Source organism: Bubalus kerabau, chromosome 10 (assembly GCF_029407905.1).
Source record: "Bubalus kerabau isolate K-KA32 ecotype Philippines breed swamp buffalo chromosome 10, PCC_UOA_SB_1v2, whole genome shotgun sequence".
Taxonomy (NCBI): domain Eukaryota; kingdom Metazoa; phylum Chordata; class Mammalia; order Artiodactyla; family Bovidae; genus Bubalus; species Bubalus kerabau.
In genome coordinates, this window is record NC_073633.1 from 107027667 (window position 1) to 107046901 (window position 19235).

The 19235-nt window shown below is 50.5% G+C and overlaps 1 protein-coding gene across 2 annotated transcripts in view; it reads right to left on the reverse strand.

Moving 5' to 3' along the window:
• NRDE2 (NRDE-2, necessary for RNA interference, domain containing) overlaps window positions 1–19235 on the reverse strand; it is a 47825-nt gene that overhangs the window by 14925 nt on the left and 13665 nt on the right. For both annotated transcript variants that reach the window (XM_055538910.1, XM_055538909.1), the window contains exons 2-7: window positions 17680–17791; window positions 14999–15232; window positions 11391–11540; window positions 4163–4613; window positions 2316–2721; window positions 821–954 (exon numbers count right to left, since the gene is read on the reverse strand). In XM_055538910.1, coding sequence (XP_055394885.1) covers window positions 821–954; window positions 2316–2721; window positions 4163–4613; window positions 11391–11540; window positions 14999–15232; window positions 17680–17791 — 1487 coding nt within the window. The remainder of the gene's footprint in view (window positions 1–820; window positions 955–2315; window positions 2722–4162; window positions 4614–11390; window positions 11541–14998; window positions 15233–17679; window positions 17792–19235) is intronic.

The following is a 19235-nucleotide window of genomic DNA, read 5'->3' on the forward strand; positions in this document are numbered from 1 at the left end:
GCGGGATCACGGCTCCTGAGTCTGCGCCTTAGAGCCCGCGGGAATCACGGCTCCTGAGTCTGCGCCTTAGAGCCCGCGGGAATCACGGCTCCTGAGTCTGCGCCTTAGAGCCCGAGGGAATCACGACTCCTGAGTCTGCACCTTAGAGCCCGCGGGATCACGGCTCCTGAGTCTGCACCTTAGAGCCCGGGGTCACGACTCCTGAGTCTGCGCCTTAGAGCCCGAGGGATCACGACTCCTGAGTCTGCGCTCCAGAGCCCAGGGGGCGGGGGGGTTCATGACTCCTGAGTCTGCGGTCTGGAGCCCAGGGGTCACGGCTCCACAGTCTGCGCCCCAGAGCCCGGGGGTTCTAAGTACTGAAGCTGAAACACTCTAGAGCCCCTGCTCCACAAAGAGAAACCACCGCAATGAGAAGCCCAAGCACCACACCTACAGAACAGCCTGCACAGATACAGAGGCCTAGTCAAATAAATAAATGAAATTATGAAAAATTAAAAAAAAAAAAAGGCATGGTAACTGCTTCCCTGGAGGTGGGTGGTAACTAGCATTTAAACAGGGGTGAAAGTAAAGGGGAAATAAAGGACATCAATGAGTCTATAGCTGGGAGGTGGAGGGATCGTCTTTCCGCTCTCAATGCTTTACTACTTTTGTGACGGAATTTTCCTTGGATTGCGAGGATATTTCTGAGAGACAACCCTCAACTGATATAAGGACGATGTAAATATTTTGAAAAGACTACCATCAACTCCTATTACCCACACCCTTCCCCAGAAGAGCGAGAGGCTGAGACGGGAGCAGGGAACTCAGGCGGGACACGCACCTGGCCTTTGGTGGGCAGGCCCTTCACACTGTCCGGCTTGAAGAACGTGAAGTCCACCATGGCCTGGAACAGAGACACGGCCTTCTCGGAGTGGCCAGCCTGCCGCAGGAAGTGGCACTGCTGGAGGAAGAGGGCTGCAGGCGGGAGAGCAAAGCGGACGAGCCCTGGTGAGCGCCTGGGCAGGAGACAGCAGCCCCCACAGACGAGCAGCTCAGCACCCAGGCCGTCTTCCCCCCAAAACCAGCGACTGTTACGGCTTCAAGGCAGACGAGCGAGTCCTGAGCTTAAAGGACCCATGTAACAGCGCTGCAACCATGGTACGTGCATTCTCACTTTTAAAGCAAACAGCCACAGAGTACAAACAGTAACAATAAAACAAGACCAGGGGATGGTCTGAATATTGGTTATCAAGTACTCAGAGCTCACTATTACAAGAAAAACTCTGGGCAAAGGATGGCACAGTAGATTTTTTTTTTTTAATCAGAGCCAAGCCCTGTACTCAGTTGATCACTAGATGGCATTATTCACCAGCAATTTCCATCACAGACTCAGTCCTGCTGTAAACAAATCTGGGTTCCATGTTTGAAATTTTCATTTAAACTGTGGTACAGTTCTCTCTCTGAGATACCATTAAGCTGATTGAGCAACCAACCCATAACATCAAGTCTGAGGCCCTTCAGGGCAGTGACACAGCTGCCTGTTATTTCTGGAGCGACGTGTTTCTTCTCTCTTCAGAAATTAGTAGCAATATTCAATAGCAGGGATTTGATCAAAGAAATTTGATTTGATCAAAGGGATTTGAGTAAAACCCTGCGCGAGGCTCCCCATATACCATCCCAGCTGGCAGGCACAGCCCTCCTGGGAAGCAGGCATTGGGCTGCTGCTGCTGGGGGAGAAACAACAGGTCAAACAGGTTAAGGAACCTACCCAAGGTCACACAGGAGCCCATGAAGGGCAAACCCAGCATTCAGGTCAGGAGTGATACACTCCAGTATAACAGGCCATCTCTGGACCTCATTATTGGACAAAATGTGTAATATAGTCTAGTGTCCTTCGGGACCTACTGAAAACGTTACCAGTATAATGACGCCAGGAACCTGTATCTGCAAGTGAATTCCAGCCAGCCAGGGTGCCCTGCACGCGTGACCGCCCACGCCCCCACAATGGGTGAGACGCAGGCATCTCCACAGACAGGGCCACCAACAGCCAAAGCAGTTAAGAGACTGCGTTTACCTGAATAACAACTGGAAAAGTTGGAACTTCTAGTCTGGCGATATTTTCTGAACTGTACTGGCTTAATAATGCCTCCCGCTGCCCAGAAGGTGGGGGGGGAGGGGGGTACCCATTGTCAAAAGGAGTCAAAATACCCTTTTTTAAGCATCAGTTTTATCGACTTAGACTTTCCTAAAATAAATCAAAGATAAACTATTTTCAATGAAGCCAAAAGAAAGAACGGCCCCTCCCGCGTCATTGGACTGGGTCGCTGTCTCCTTACCAAACATGGCCTCCTCGGTGCCGGGCAGCTCGGGGTGGGAGACGATGCTGCCGTCCCTCACGGCGGACAGGGTGCTCAAGCACTTCCCGTACAGACTCTGAATTTTTGATACGGAGAAGGTGCTGAACTGGCTCTGGCAAAACAACAGGTATTTCTGCCAGAGGGCTGTGTTGTTGGGATGTAAGAAGATCAGTTTCTGCCACTCTTTGAGCAGAGTGGCGGGCTCCCAGAACTCGGCACAGAGCTTCAGCTTGGCGAGCTTCAGGTCCACGCTGCTTGGGTTGCTCTCGATGGCCCGCTCCAGGATGGCCAGCTTCTTCTCCAGGACCAGCCGCAGGGACCGCTTCCGCATCTCCGGCTCTCCTTCCTCCACGGCGTAGAGGCCCGGACTTCTCATGAGCTCGTCCTCAACAACAAAAACACCCACTCATATGGGCAAGTGGAACCGGGGGACCGGGGGTGTCGGCGCTGCTCGTGGAGTGACTTACAAGGCCCACAGGGCTGCTCATTCCACGGTGAAGTGCTCTTCGGGTCGGTAGCTCTGGTCTTGTGTTTGGGGTTGGGAGTTTAGTCGGTAAGACATGTCCAGCTCCCTGAGACCCCATGGACTGTAGCCCACCAGATGCCCCTGTCCATGGGACTCTCCAGGCAAAAATTCTGAAGTGAGTTGCCATTTCCTCCTTCAGGGGATCTTCCTGACCTGGGGATCGAACCCCATCTCTTAGGTCTCCTGCACTGGCAGGCAGGTTCTTTACCACTGGCACCACCTGGGAAGCCCTATCCACTATCTCCTGAGAGTCCCTTGGACGCAAGGAGATCCAACCAGTCCCTCCTAAAGGAAACCAGTCCTGAATATTCACTGGAAGGACTGATGATGAAGCTGAAACTCCAATACTTTGGCCACCTGATGCAAAGAACTGACTCCTTGGAAAAGACCCTGATGCTGGGAAAGATTGAAGGCAGGAGGAAAAGGGGATACCAGAGGATGAGATAGCTGGATGACATCACCAACTCGATGGACATGACTCTGGGTAAATTCTGGGAGTTGGTGATGGACAAGAAGGCCTGGCGTGCTGCAGTCCATGGGGTCACAAAGAGTCAGACATGACCGAGCGACTGAACTGGACTGATTTACTTATTTATTTATTTACCTGGCTGCACCAGGTCTCAGCTGCAGCTTGCGGGATCTAGTTCCCTGGCCAGGGATTGAACCCGAGCCCTCTGCATGTGGAGCATGGAGACTTAGCTACTGGACACTTGGAGAGTCCCTGTCATTTTAAACTTAGATTTCTGTATCAATAACTAGCATGCAGTGTCTTGAAAACCTTTTCTGAAAAGCTGATTTTACCAATAACACAGCCAAATGTGGGACAAATGTGGTAATTACATAAGTGGTTCCAAAAATAAGTGGGACAAAGACAGATGCGCATATTTCAGAAAGGGAGCCGGTAACTCCAACCCCGTCCCTGCAGACTGCCCCGGGCACCCCGCACGTTCTCTTGGCACTTCAGGAGCGCCTCCCCGCTGCATGGCGTGCACCCACCCCGGTTCTGTTCATGGCTCACCATCTCTTGGAGGCCATTTCTTACTCCTGAGTGGCAGTCACCCCCTCATTCCATCCCCCGCTTCTGTGTCATAGCATGTCCTACCCCAGACTGCAGTAAGCCCTCACACATCAGTCTTCATCACTGGGCTTTGAGCAAACTCAGGGCAAGGGCTCTATTCTAATCTTTAGAGGCCTGGCACCAGGGTTCCTCACAGGAGCTCAAGAGTCACTGCAGGATAAACCAGTGCCCAACGCTAGGGCCGCCATTCCCAGGTGGGAGACCTGGGACCGCGACGCTTACCTGGAAAGCAACAAAGGCCATCCACAGCTCCGTGTCCCGAGGGTTCTCGCGAACCTTCCTGTTAAACTCCTCCACCCTGGCCTTGAGGAGCGCACTCTCTCTGTCGGGCTGTGAGTCTGGTGGCCTGGACTCCTGCTCTGAAGGACCCTGTCCCTGTAACCACTGCGTAGTGGCTTGATCGTAAATCCCCAGAGGGTTCAGCCAGCTGGTAGCAGGGGGAGCCGCGTCGTCCACGCCCTTCACCGGGATGAAGGAGAGCGGCTCCAACGACCGAGCTTCGGGCTGACTGCTGACCGCGAGGCCGTCCACGTTCATCAACCCCACGCTCTTCTTTGTAAAGTAGCGCTCGATATGCTTGTGGGAACGCTTCTTTTCTGTGGAAGTCCCCTCCCAAGATATACATTGCTTCTTCGGGTTGAGGCCGAGGCAGGAGTCTCCTTTCCTCTTGTATCTAATGTTTGAAAAAGAAAACAGGTTACCGAGAGAACGCACGCACTGGCTCCACGGACCAAAGGCCCAGCAGGCACTCTGGTTCCGCCAGTTAAGTTCATGTATTCAAACTCACCTTCCCTCCAAACTGTTTCTACTCAGAGAAGTGCGAGGACTTTTCCTCTATCCTGCTGTTTGGTCTGCGTCTCACGAATTTCAGATCACGCTGTCTTCCAGACCTCAGTACCTACCCGCCCCCAAGCTCTGCAGGGCACCGCCATCACGCCGCCTCAGGCCGCCCCGCGTGCGACAGGCAAGGGGAAACCATCGCCTCCCCCTCGACGGTGTTCTTCAGTAAGGACGCTGAGGCCTCAGGTGACACCAGGCCCTCCGTCTCCTAGACCAGTCCCTTTTCCTCCGTGCTGTCTACTTCAGAAGGTAATACAGAGGTCTAAGGTTCTTTTTTTAATCCCGAGACAAAGTGTGTCAAATAAAATTACATTTGGCTATTTTCTACTCTACAGGAAAAGAGGCTGGGTTCTAAAATGCTTTTATGGATCATGTAGGCGTCCCCAGAGCTGCAAACACATGACTACTGAGTATCTGTACGAAAGCTAAGGAAAACTGTGCCCTTTTCCATGTGTGTGCTACACAAACAACCCAATTCAAACATCAGCAAAAGATGTGAGGAGAAATGGCACAAAAGACACGCGCGGCCGGTAAACACGTGATGGTCAGCATCGTGAGTCACCAAGGAAAGGCCAGTGAGAACCACGGTGCCCCGAGCGCAGGCCCACCAGGACAGCCAAGATGAGGGAAAGGCCTGGCGACACCGCGCCCCGGCCAGCGACCTGGAGGGGAGCCGGGGCTCACGGGCCGCTGGTGGGACCAGGTCTGGCAGTTTAAAAACAAAGAAAACCTGAACACAGACCTCGCCCCGTGACCAGCAATTCTATTCCCAGGGATTTACCCAAGAAAAGGGAAACCACAACCCTACACAAAGGGCTGTGCACAAGCGTTCTCCCAGCTTTACTCGTAACAGCAAACACTGGAGAAGGCCCAGGTGCCCACCCACAGAAGAACGGATAAGCAGACGGCGGTGTGGCCGCGGATGGACACCCCCACGAGACAGAGGCACGAGCCGCTGACAGGCCCCCGGCGGACGAAACTTGGAAACGCGACGCCGGGAGAAAGGAGTCGGACTCAGACGAGCACACGCCACCCGAGTCCGTTTACAAGAAACCCTGACAGACAAAATGCTCGCTGGCGGAAAAACTCAGGACAGCGATCTTCTCTGGGAGGAGGGGTGTGGACAGAGTGGAAAGGAGCCTGAGGAGGCTGCGGGAGGCTGAGCGGCGGGCGGACGAGTGCCGTGCGCCGTTTCCAGCCGCTGCCCACCGCTCGCATCCCTGCTGAGCTCCGCCTGCGGTCAGACCAGCAGCGGCAGGACATGAGACCCTCGGGGGTGTGTGGACCCCAACATGCACGCGTCAGCCCAAAACCACTCCCTTCACCACACCTCTGTCTGCGGAAACTGGACCCCGGTGCCAAAAAGATTGGGGACCGCTGCCCTAAGAAACAAACGTTAAGTTAAAAACGAGTTTTGTTCTCCCTAATTACTATGACATGGAACAACAGACTGGTTCCAAACAGGAAAAGGAGTACGTCAAGGCTGTATATTGTCACCCTGCTTATTTAACTTATATGCAGAGTACATCATGAGAAACGCTGGACTGGAAGAAGCACAAGCTGTAATCAAGATTGCCGGGAGAAACATCAATAACCTCAGATATGCAGACGACACCACCCTTATGGCAGAAAGTGAAGATGAACTAAAGAGCCTCTTAATGACAGTGAAAGAGGACAGTGAAAAAGTTAGCTTAAAGCTCAACATTCAAAAAACAAAGATCATGGCATCCAGTCCCATCACTTCATGGGAAATAGATGGGGAAACAGTGGAAACAGTGTCAGACTTTATTTTTCTGGACTCCAAAATCACTGCAGATGGTGATTGCAGCCATGAAATTAAAAGGCGCTTACTCCTTGGAAGGAACGTTATGACCAACCTAGTAGCATATTCAAAAGCAGAGACATTACTTTGCCAATAAAGTTCCATCCGGTCAAGGCTATGGTTTTTCCTGTGGTCATGTATGGATGTGAGAGTTGGACTGTGAAGAAAGCTGAGTGCTGAAGAATTGATGCTTTTGAACTGTGGTGTTGGAGAAGACTCTTGAGAGTCCCTCAGAATGCAAGAAGATCCAATCAGTCCATCCTAAAGGAGATCAGTCCTGGGTGTTCATTGGAAAGACTGATTTTGAAGCTGAAACTCCAATACTTTGGCCACCTTATGTGAAGAGTTGACTCATTGGAAAAGACCCTGATGCTGGGAGGGATTGAGGGCAGGAGGAGAAGGGGACGGCAGAGGATGAGATGGCTGGATGGCATCACCGACTCGATGGACATGAGTTTGGGTTAACTCCAGGAGTTGGAGATGGACAGGGAGGCCTGGCCTGCTGCAATTCATGGCGTGGCAAAGAGTCGGACACGACTGAGCGACTGAACTGAACAACTATTTTCACTAAAAGTCAACAGTGTTTTAGATATTCAAGCAATCTCAAAAAATGTTTGCTGACTTTTCTGACTTTAAAACTGTATTTTGTAAAGGTGATTTTATAGCTTCCTTTTATAGCAAACTAGATGAAGATGATGGGAGAAGGCAATGGCACCCCACTCCAGTGTTCTTGCCTGGAGAATCCCAGGGACAGGGGAGCCTGGTGGGCTGCAGTCCATGGGGTTGCACAGAGTCAGACACGCCTGACGTGACTTAGCAGCAGCAGCAGCAGATGAAGATGATACAGGAGAAAAGAGAATGCAACTATTAAGTATCAACACTCAGATAATGTGCATATGTATTATGTACATTCATTTACATATCCTGATTTTAAATAGCTGATATAGAGCTTCATGCGTTTCTCCCTACTTTTAAGCATTTCTTCATGCCATTAGTTTTAGAAACAACTATTTTTATTGACTTCAAACTGGCTCACTGGAAGTGTCCCATAATTTATTTAACCATTTCCCTATTGTTGGACATTTAGGTTCTACCCAATTTATCACTTATCACAAAATCTTAAGTACTGGACCGGACCTCGGATGTAATTTAATGCAATAGTTCCCCCAAATAAAAGCACTTTTCCTATAAAATCCTTATCAAATAATCAGCTAGTCTTCACTTGAATAATTCCAGAGGTAGGGACACGCATTTTGTTTGGAGGTTCAGTGAATGATATCAAATATATCTATTATAAAATCAGACATAGGCACTTAGGGGCTTCCTAGATGGCGCTAGTGGTAAAGAATCCACCTGCCAACGCAGGAGAGGCAAGAGACGTGGGTTCGATCCCTAGGTCGGGAAGGTTCCCTAGAGGAGGGCATGGCAACCCACTGCAGTATTCTTGCCTGGAAAATTCCATGGTCAGAGAAGCCTGTAAGTCACAGTCCTTAGGGCTGCAAGAGAGTCAGACACGACCAGCAACTAAGCACACACATTAGGCATTTAGTCACCAGAGGAAAAAAGAGAGAGAAAAGAAACAAGAACACAAGAGGGCAAGCTTGGGAAGAGAATATGTTTAAATCAAGCACCCAATCTGCCCTGAACCCACTCAGCGGGGCTGGGTCCCGGAGTGAGCTGGGCTGGGCAACATAAACCTGCCTTTCCTTTGGAGAATTCAGTTCACACAGGCCTTCTCAGAGTCATGACTGCCTTGGTCCAAATTCCAGCTTCTTCATTTACTAAGCTGGGTGACCGTAATCAAGTTTTAAAAAACAAACAAACTGTGCCTCAGTTTCCTCGTCTGCAAAACAGGAACTGTAACAGTAACTTATGTTGCAGAAGTGCCAGGATGATCAAAAAAGTTTATATGTGTAAAGGCTAAGCCATACAGTAAGGACTAGATGAGTTTAAAATATCATTATCATTTCGTACAACTTGGCTCCTAAACAAGAGCCAACTATTTCAGCTGGTGGATAGCCAAAGAAACAATAAACTCTTCCAAAAATGGCCAAAAAAAAAAAAAAAAAAAAAGCTGAACTTCCCTGACAGACAATGTATTAGTCCTAGGGAACTTTCCGAAGGTAGCCTGGACCTGTTCCACACTAACTTTAGAATCTGAGCCCTGTTTACCACAGCGCTCCAGCACACCACACGCCATTGCTGGGGTGCTCACACTCTCAGGTCTGCTTTCATGCCGAGCACACCGCACGCCATCGCTGGGGTGCTCACTCTCAGATCCGCTTTCATGCCGAGCCAAACTTCCACTCGCCGGCCCTGGTGCCGCTTGCCAAGTTACACAGGACGCTGCCAACGACCTTCCCAAGTGCAGCAAGCCCACAGGACAGTGGCGTGCCCCTGACACAGGCTGGTACCCACAGCCCTCACCCAGGCCTCGCGTGACAGTGTAGCCAAGTGTCTGCTCGATGTCTTGCCAATGCTCGTAGTTTGTCAGGATCTCTCCTAACAAGTGTGAAAATTCAGGACCTGACACCGTATTCCCACCGTCCTGACCAGCTCAGCGTGCCACGGGACCACCACCTTCCCAGATCCTGATACTAACAGTTGTATAGCTATTAATCTGAGCAAGACTTTACCTGACTTGAGCTTTAGCAAATTACTAGGAAATCTCACCAATGCCCTGCACCCTTTGGCATAGTCTCTTTGCAAGTTTAGATGAATAAAGTTGTCTCTAGTCACTCTCTTCCTCAGCTCTGGGCCATTCACTAGCAGAGGTTCAAGAGCCACTCTCTGTTAATATTGCTTCCTTTTTTTAATCTAGTACTGTGATAGTAAGCCTTTATCTTTGCACACCAATTTCTAATTCCATATCAAATATTTCTGATATTTGTGTGAGGCACGTAGGAGTTACAATTTCCAGTTTACAAATGAAGACACAGGGGCTCAGAAAGGTTAAGCCAGCAGTCCCGTTTTTGGCACCAAGGACCTGTCTCCTGGAAGACTTTTTTCCCATCGACAGGAGGGATGGGTCAGCACTGAGGAGCAGCAGATGACGCTTGCTCACTCGCGCCCCACCTCTGGCTGTGTGGTGGGGTTCCCAACAGGATGCCAGTCACCGACCTGGGGGCTGGGGCCCCCTGGGTTAAGTGACTTGCTTGGGATTATGGTACTAGTCAATGGCAAAGTCAGAAGGAGAACCAGCATCTTCTGTTTCCCAAACTAGAAAATGTCCTACCACAGAACCCATGTCTTCTTTGGGGATGGAGGAAGAGCACCAGAGAAGTACGGGTGTAAATCCCAACTCTCTCACTTCCTGGTGTGTGACCTTCCGACGGTCCTTCATCCCTGAGAGTCCTCTCCCTCGATGGGTAAGATCAGCGCGCCCTCCTCCTGGAGCAGCTGCGAGTCGGCAGGCCGACTCCAAGGGGAGAGAAGCGCAAGCTGGTGCTGCCTGCTCCGTTCCTGCCAGCGTTTGCCGGGTCTCCCCACACTGAGGCACGGAAGACCAGAGGACTTCAGGGAGCGTTACTATCACTCCAAAATACACAGATGCACTAAGAGCGTCATTAACCCCTCGCCATGAGGTTTCAGGAGACGGTATGCAGATGCAAACACGCAGCAAAAATAACTGACGTCAGCTCATGAAGGGAATCACAGCTGGAGCTGCGTATGTGGGGAGCAACACTGTCACGCTGAGTGACACCCTGATTAAAAGGTGGAGGGGCGGCAAAGGGGCGGGAGCGAAAATTTAGTTTGAAAGGTAATCAGCCCATGAAGAATGATCACCAACTTCAAGGCCTCCTCTTGGCTGTATATTCCACGATTCTCTACCTTCCGTTTTCATTACCAACTAGCTGTCTGGGAGCAAGAGACTGTGTATTACTGTTCACTACGTCATACGAAGTACTAAATGTGTGAAGAGCTTATTGGGGATTCAACTATTTTTGATTGCCAGATTAGAGGAGAAAAGCTCCTCTTTTTTGAAAGAGCTCCTTTCCACTGGAGTACAGCCGCTGCACCCTGCCGTGCCGGTTTCTGTCACACAGAGCGAGCCGGCCCTGCCTGCACGCGTGCCCGGCCCTTGGCGGAGCCCGTCCCTTTAGGGCAGCAGAGCGCGCTGCGCAGGGCTGTCTGTGCTGGACAGCGGGCTCGCCACAGCTGTCTGCTCAGACTCAGGATCGACGGGCATACGCGTCAGTCCGATCTCCCGGTTCCTCCCCCCACCCCCTCCCCGTGGTGTCCGTATGTTTGCTCTCCATGTCTGTGTCTCTGTTTCTGCTTTGCAAATAAGATCATCTATACCATTTTTTTCTTCATTCCACATATATGCGTTAATATACGATAGAGAAAAAAGCTTAAACTCATCACTGAAGCAAATACCATCACCTGTTTTTATGACTATCTGGTGACACATGCTGGAAACATTTTGAAAAAGTCATTATCATTTAATGTCATTTTTTTAAATGGCATGCGTGGGGGGGGGGGCAGTTTGGATAAATAAAAGGCTTCTGTAACTTTTAAGAAAGGCATATAGATTAAGCCAAATGGTTCATGGACAGTCACAGTCAGGTCAAGGAGTTTTTAGACGCATTCCGTCTACAGACATCCAATGAGCACCTACTGTGGCACACGCCACGCCCAGCGCCGTGGCTGAGCAGGACCAGCCCAGCCTCGTCCTGATCTCCAGCGTTAAACCGTGAGTGTGCAGCGTGAGATCGCTCACCGTCTCCCGTGCGTGCCTAAAACTCAGAGCCAGTGACGACCAGAGAAACACATCGCGACACACACCTGGCAATGTCTCCTCGGTAAAGAGACTTGTACTCCCAGTTGGCAGGATCTGGTTTCTTATCCATTCGGAAGGTTTCTCCTGACAGAGCCTGGATGTCCTCAAGCCAAACAGAGTGACGTCCGGTATCCGCGGCGGCATTATTTCCTTGACTGTGGGACAGAGGAGGGTGAAGAAGAAAACGGGAGAGGCGCTTAGAAATACCCCAGTTACATACGTCACGGCTCAGAAATACGAAAGTGAGACACGTCAGACCCATACGGCCTCGCGCACAGCTCCGTGCAGACAATGTGCACCCGCCATAAAGACGGGGCCAGGCTCCTGCTCTGGAGAACGTGTTAAAATACAAAGCGAAGACTGTCTTAAGTGACACTTTACCAAGAAGAGAAGTCAACTTATCCCTAAAATAAACGTGAGAGATATAGATATCTTTAAAAAATAACAGTAATAATTCATTTAAATGATTATAACTTGACTTTCAAACATATTTACACACAAGGTTTTTTCTTGAAAGGAAGGAAGAAAGAGGAAGAAAGAAAGGAAGAAATAAAGGAAGGAGGGAAAATAAGGCTGCCCTTACTTTGCCTAATTTATTTGAAAGTGCCAGATAATTAATTTCAACTCAAAACTTAACAACAAAACAAAGCCATGGTTCTGAACGCTTCAGTCTCCGGTGCCGCTCAGACGTGGTCTCAGTCTCCTTTTTACAGCCTGGGCTCCGTGCGGGCTGCTCTGCCTATACGCACGGACCTTGACCTAAAGGGCAGAGAGGCCACTGTAAGACAAGACCCTTATTTATCGCTTTGAACCAATTTGTGACGTGGCAGACACAAAAGAACCAGTTCCCTAGGAGTCAACTAAGAGGAGGGAAAAGGTTTTTCTGGCATCTAACATCTTTCTTCCTCTAAAGAAAATCCTTCAAGATGCTGCGGACACAAGAGGCTGCCCAAGGAGTCACAGCATCCACTAAGTGCTGGGCCATAGAAACCAGGGCTCGCCAGGCTTCTAAACCACTTCTGGCTGGGAATGCAAGGGCATGATATTCCCGGGATGCAAAGCAGCTGCTCAATAAATACTTACAGGATGATGCGTCTCGGGTTAAAATACACGGTGAGTTTTAACTCACGCCCCTCCAGAACAACTGTGGAGGGTTTTCTGATGACAGAAACCAAAAGCAGCAGCTAAAGGGATAGAAAGAGATCGATGCGTTCTGGAAAGAGATGGAAAGCCAGCTGGGGGTGGGAAGGGCTGGCTGCAGACCGCGCCTGGGGACCAGTGCCCTCCTGGGCCCACAGTCGGGAGCAGCGCGGTCTGGGCTGTGCACACGAGAGGGAGCGGCACCACCTGGAGGTGAGGAGGAGCTCACCCCGGGAAACAGAGGTCACGGAAGCTGTGCGGAGGCTGCCCCTGATGACCCCGGAATCAGAGTCCCACACAGCCCACACGCCCCCACCGGCCCCCAGGCTGCTTTCCTGACATCACGGAGAGACACTCACGACTCACGAACATCTTAGCCCCTGTCTAAATGGAAACAAGACCTCTTCCTGGTCGTCTTCCCAGGAAGAGACTACACAAGTGAGTAGGAAGAACAAAAAAGACAAGGACAGCCCGCTCTGACCTTCATGGGGACGTTGTACAAAATACCAACAGACTTAAAAGCGCTATCTGGATCATATAGCTGCCAAGAGGCTGTAAAGATCACTTCTGATGTGGTTAGGCACAGGCTGAAAATAACTATCTTTCAAATTTCTTATGGTTGCTTCTGTACCATTTCAGGAAATCCTTTAAAACTCATCTTCCTCAGTCATATAAAGAAAAAAAAAGACAAATAGTTACAGATGAGTCTTTGGAACACACAGCAACTACTGTATTTTGCTTTGAAGACGCACTAAAAAGCAAGAGCGCCAGGGATTCATTCACTCACCCATTCACGCTAGCAAACATGTACCCGAGTGTTTTCTACGCACCAGGCCCTGTGCCCGCTGCGGGGGGACTCGATGGAGGCCAGGCAGGGGTGCTTTCCAGCCACATGCTGCTGCTGCTGTTCCGTCGCTCAGTCGTGTCCGACTCTGCGACCCTGTGGACTGTAGCCCACCAGGCTCCTCTGTCCATGGGATTCTCCAGGCAAGAACACTGGAGTGGGTTGCCATGTCCTTCTCCAGGGGATCTTCCCGACCAGGGATCAAACCTGCCTCTCCTGCACTGCAGGCAGATTCTTGACCACTGAGCCCCCAGGGATGCCCTCCTGCCCCCAGAAATCCAGCTCGATTTGGAACCTTGTTGCTGGACTCCTTTATCTCTTCCTCTCTAGGGTTACAGGTGCACCACCTGAGACAGAGTGAGCTAAATAAACATTGCCCCTCTGAGCCCCGAGGCCTGAAGCGTTCTTCAACGCTGACCTGACGACAGAGGACCCTGGAAGGCACGGTGTTTGTGTCTCTGATAGAAACCACAGACCAGATTCCAGACTCGCTCCAACCAGAGCTCTCACTGACATCACGGGGACATCTAAGTACACAGCAAGAACAGATAATCCCTGAAGAGCTGCAAAAACCTTAACAGCACTAAATATTTTTAAGTATGCCTTGGGTAGGACTTAACATTTTCTCTCATCTAGAGCACACGAACAAAGAAAAGAAAAAGCAAGGTAGACGAGGAATAATTCAAGTGGCTTCACCACAGGCCGCCTGTCTCATGTGTGGGCAAGTGCCCTCATGCAGGGGGATGCTAGCCTAAGCAGAGAGGAAAAGCCGTGACGGAGGCTGTCTGCAGCACGCCTGGCACACCGTGCTCAGGGGAGACGGCAGGGAGACGGCAGGGAGGAACAAGGCCCCACGGGGAGGAAGCGCTGCGGTCGGGAGCCACTCCGCACCTCAACACAGTGGTTCTACACAAACGTGAGCAGGACAAAAGCAATGATCATTTCCAGAGCTCTGCCAACCTCAGCCAGAGAGAGAGCGTGTGTCTGGTATACACACAGGGTTTTGCTTCTACACTCCTTTCCATGACGTCTGTCTCAGGATCCTGGACAGCTCCCTGTGCGGTGCAGCAGGGCCTTGCTGCCCGTCCCCCACACGGCAGCGCCCACCTGCTGACCCTCCCTCCACGTCCGCCCCGCCGGCACCGGCCGCACGGCAGCCACGAGTCTGTCCTCTGTGCCTGCAGAGGGGGGTGTGATGTGAGTGACTGAAAGAAAGGTGTATCGAGAAAGAGAAAGCTAAGGCAAGTTTCTTACTCTTGATAAAAGCATAGAACTAAGGAGCCAGCTGGCCCACACGCCACTGTGAGGCCTGTCTGTCATCTTTAAGAGCCCTGCAGGCTTTTTGTCTGAATCAGATTTTGACACAATCATTGCTGCGCCCAGTTAACATTTCTCAAATAAAATCATGGCCCTATTTTTTTAATGAAAGTTTTCTTTTTTTTCCTTTTCTTTCGCTGACCTAATGACACAGCCCTTTCTGGTTTTTTTCCCAGCTTTACTGACAAATGTATTCACTCCATTTTGACTGAGTGGCTAAATCACCATTCAAATGTCTCACTTGTGGCAACAATGAAGGGAGAAAAATTCAAGATTTGAAAAACCATAGACATCTGAGAACAGAAAACCTACTTCGGTTTCTCTGATTCCCTTTTACTGTCTCTGACGCTTCTGGAAGGGCTGTCCTTTTCAGAATCAGTGTCTGACTCAGACTCACTGCTACCCGACGGCCCGCGCTTCCTCTTGGTTTTCTTGTGGCGCTGAAGCTTCCTTTTCTTCTTTTTCTCTTTCTTCTTTTTTCTGCTTGTTTCTTGGGGCTTTCTGTTAGTGTCGCTTTCATCTGCAGGCTCTGATTTCACAGGGCTCCTGTTTGGGGAGGTCAACATTAGAATTATTTTCAAAAGAGAATTAGGGAAATAATATGCAAATAAGTAAGAAGTAAACCAACATGCAGAAGGCAATTCTCTATGATCACCCACAGGCTCACTATTTGCTCGTTCATCACACAGTACCTTCCCGGCGCATGCTTATCTTGGAGATTTAAAAGTTGGCTTATAAATTTACCTTCAAGATTTAAGAGTTGGACCTAAAATGACATGGCTGAAGAGACTCTAATCTTTATAGCTTCTAAACCTTTATTTTCATAGCTATATATTCTTAAGTTAATCTAGCAGTTATCAAATACAGTATTTTAAAAATCTCTAAAAGGTTTATTTTCAGTCCTATATATTATGCCAGGATGTCCTTAATGCCAAAAAGGAAAAGAAAAAAAAAAAAGGTTTAACGCTGGTCCTTGTTTTTGAAAGTTAGAATGAGCTCTTTCTCATTACTCTTCTCGTGCACGAACTAGTCTCAATTTCTGAAGGCTTCCCACATTTTTACGGTACCTCATATTAATGACACCATTTGGTCTACATTGGTGAGCGAGCTCATTTCTCAATCCAGTGATCTATAACAAAATTCTTTCAAAGCTGGGTAGAGATGTGTGCCACTTTGCTTTCCCCAAAGTTTTCATGAGATTTTTATCCTATGTTATAACAAAACCTCCTCCTATTTTTGCATGTAACTTCTATCTTTATGCAACTAAAGAAATATCTGAATTACAATATTCTAAAGGTTACTAATGAGGTTAATAAAGTTACTTAAGAATCACAATGATGCCATTTCCTTCGTGGCCTAATTATTGGCAGTAACTGTGTCATGTTCTTGCCACTGCAATGCAAAGAGGGAAAAAAAAAGGGTGATCTGTAAAGAGTGAGGTAAGGGAAAACAGTCAAAGATCACCTCATTACATTTGGTAAAAGAAAGAGCTTTTCCTTAACTCTTTCCTCACAAGGTTTTCTAAGGTTCACTCCTCAAGCTAAGCTAGAGATGGTACGCTGACAAAGACTAAAAATCCGCCTATCAAAAACCTACCATGGGCTTCCCTGGTGGCTCAGTGCTGCAGAATCTGCCCATCAATGCAGGAGACACGGGTTCAATCGCTGGTCCATCAGCGAAAATCCCACTGCCACGGATCAACTAAGCCTGTGCATCACAATCCCCGATCTCACACTCCCGAGCCAGGAGATGCGACTCCCGAGCTCACGCTTCAGAGCCAGGAGACGTGACCCCCGAGCCCATGCTCCAGAGCCAGGAGACGCGACCCCCGAGCCCATGCTCCATGCTCCAGAGCCGGAAGACACCACAATCCCCGAGCCCACACTCCAGAGCTGGGAGATGTGACTCCTGAGCCCACGCTCCAGAGCCAGGAGACGCAACCCCCAAGCCCATGCTCCAGAGCCAGGAGACGCGACCCCCGAGCCCACGCTCCAGAGCTGGGAGACACCACAACCCCCGAGCCCACATTCCAGAGCTGGGAGACGTGACCCCCGAGCCCACGCTCCAGAGCTGGGAGACTCAACCCCCGAGCCTACGCTCCAGAGCCAGGAGACCCGCCCCCCCAGCCCACGCTCCAGAGCCAGGAGACGCAACCCCCAAGCCCACGCTCCAGAGCTGAGAGACACCACGACCCCCAAGCCCACACTCCAGAGCTGGGAGACACCACGACCCCCGAACCCACGCTCCAGAGCCAGGAGACGCGACCCCCGAGCCCACGCTCCAGAGCTGGGAGACACCACTACCCCCGAGCCCATGCTCCAGAGCCAGGAGACACGACCCCCGAGCCCACGCTCCAGAGCTGGGAGACACCACTACCCCCGAGCCCATGCTCCAGAGCCAGGAGACACGACCCCCGAGCCCACGCTCCAGAGCTGGGAGACACCACGACCCCCGAACCCACGCTCCAGAGCCAGGAGACGCGACCCCCGAGCCCATGCTCCAGAGCTGGGAGACACCACGACCCCCGAGCCCACGCTCCAGAGCCGGGAGACGCGACCCCCGAGCCCACGCTCCAGAGCTGGGAGACACCACGACCCCCGAGCCCACGCTCCAGAGCCGGGAGACGCAACCCCTGAGCCCACACTTCAGAGCCGGGAGATGCCACAACCCCCGAGCCCACACTCCAGAGCCGGGAGACTCAATCCCCGAGCCCAAGCTCCAGAGCCAGGAGATGCGACCCCCGAGCCCACGCTCCACAGCCAGGAGACACCACAACCCCCAAGCCCACACTCCAGAGCCGGGAGACGCCACTCCCGAGCCCACGGGCCCACAGCCGCTGCTCCACAACCAGAGAGGCCACCGCAGTGAGCTGCCAGCACCGTCCCTGGAGAGTGGCTCCCACCCTCCCCAACTAGAGAAACCTGCACAGTAATGAAGACCCAGCACAGCCAAAAGTAAAACAGGAATAAATAAAATCATTAAACAAAAACTACCTTGTCAGTGGTGACCCTTCAGAAACAGGGGCTGCAGTGGCCTCTTGAGTCTGTCGGCTCAGAGATGTTATGGCTCCAACACGGAAGCTTGGGTTACTCAGCCAGTCTAATTCTGCACACGGGGAAAAGGGAGAAAAGATGAGTGAAATCAGTTCAATGGGCTTTCTCACACTGGCAATCTATCTTACCAACTGACATCCTTTCACAACCAACATAAGCCAGACATTCTGAACAGTCCACAGAGACTGAAGGGAATGCATGAAATTCCTATTTCACAGGGCATGGGGCTTTAATGCACTCTAAAATACTTAAGACTGAAATCCTCTTGTGATATCAGGCTGCGGCTTAAGCAAAAGCCACATAACAAGTGTGGCTTAAAATGCAACGAGACTGTATGTGTTCCATCCACACGCTAATGAGCATAAACCTCCCAAAGCATCAGGTTTTCCTGACCCCCAAATTTGATTTAGACAATTCTGAAAAGTTAAAAAAAAAAAGCATAAAAACTTACCATACTTAACAGTATTACAGAAGATTCAGGTATTTTTATTAAAAAAAAAATTACAATGTTCTAGCCTAGTATAGGTTACTTTGACCTGTTATACACTAACTTTGGACTTCCCAGGTAACTCAGTGGTCAAGAATCCACCTGCCAAGGGCAGAAGACGTGGGTTCAACCTCTGGGTCGGGAATATTCCCTGGAATAGGAAATGGCAGCCCACTCCAGTATCTTGCCTGAGAAATCCCTTGAGCAGAGGAGCCTTGCAGGCTCAGTCCATGGGGACACAAAAGAGTTGGACATAACTCAGCAAGTAAACAACAACAATCTTAGTAGAGTAGCGTAACATAAGCTTTCCCTTATAACAGTACTTGGTGAAAACAAAAATGGAAGGTGTCAAGTTTTTAAATGAATGCTAAAATTATACAAGATATGAATAATGATTATCTCTGGGCGGTGAGGTTAAATGCCCAAAACATTTCCTCTTCCTGCTTATCCATTCGTTTCTGACTCTTCTACAATTTACAATTTCTAAATTACCTACCTTCTGACCTTTAGCAGTCTTGGCTGGGAAGGAAGGGGAAGCGCGGGGTCGCAGCAAGCGGCCCACGGAGGGCAGGGACCTCGTCCCGCTCTGTGTGGGAGCCAGGGCACAACGCCACGCTCAGGAGAAAGAACGCACGGAACGGGGAAGAGGGGGCGAGCAGGGTGAATTAGCCGCCTGACAGTTGCAGCGGGACGTAACGCGCAGGCTCACCGTTTACAGCGCGCCGGCCACCGGCCTCTCCTGCGTCCAGAATTCCGCCACCCTCACCGCAAGTTTAGGACGTCTCCACCCTCCCCAAAGAAACCCTCACCCGCTGCGGCCACGCTCCAGCACCCGCCTCCTGCTCTCCCACACCGCCCCCCACGAGCCCTAAGCAAGCACTGATCTACTTTCTAGTCATTTGCCTCTTTTGAGTATTTTAATATAAACAGGATCATTCAACACATGTTCTTTTATAACTGGCTTCTTTCACTTGACGTAATGCTTCCAAGGTTCGTCTACACTGTAGCC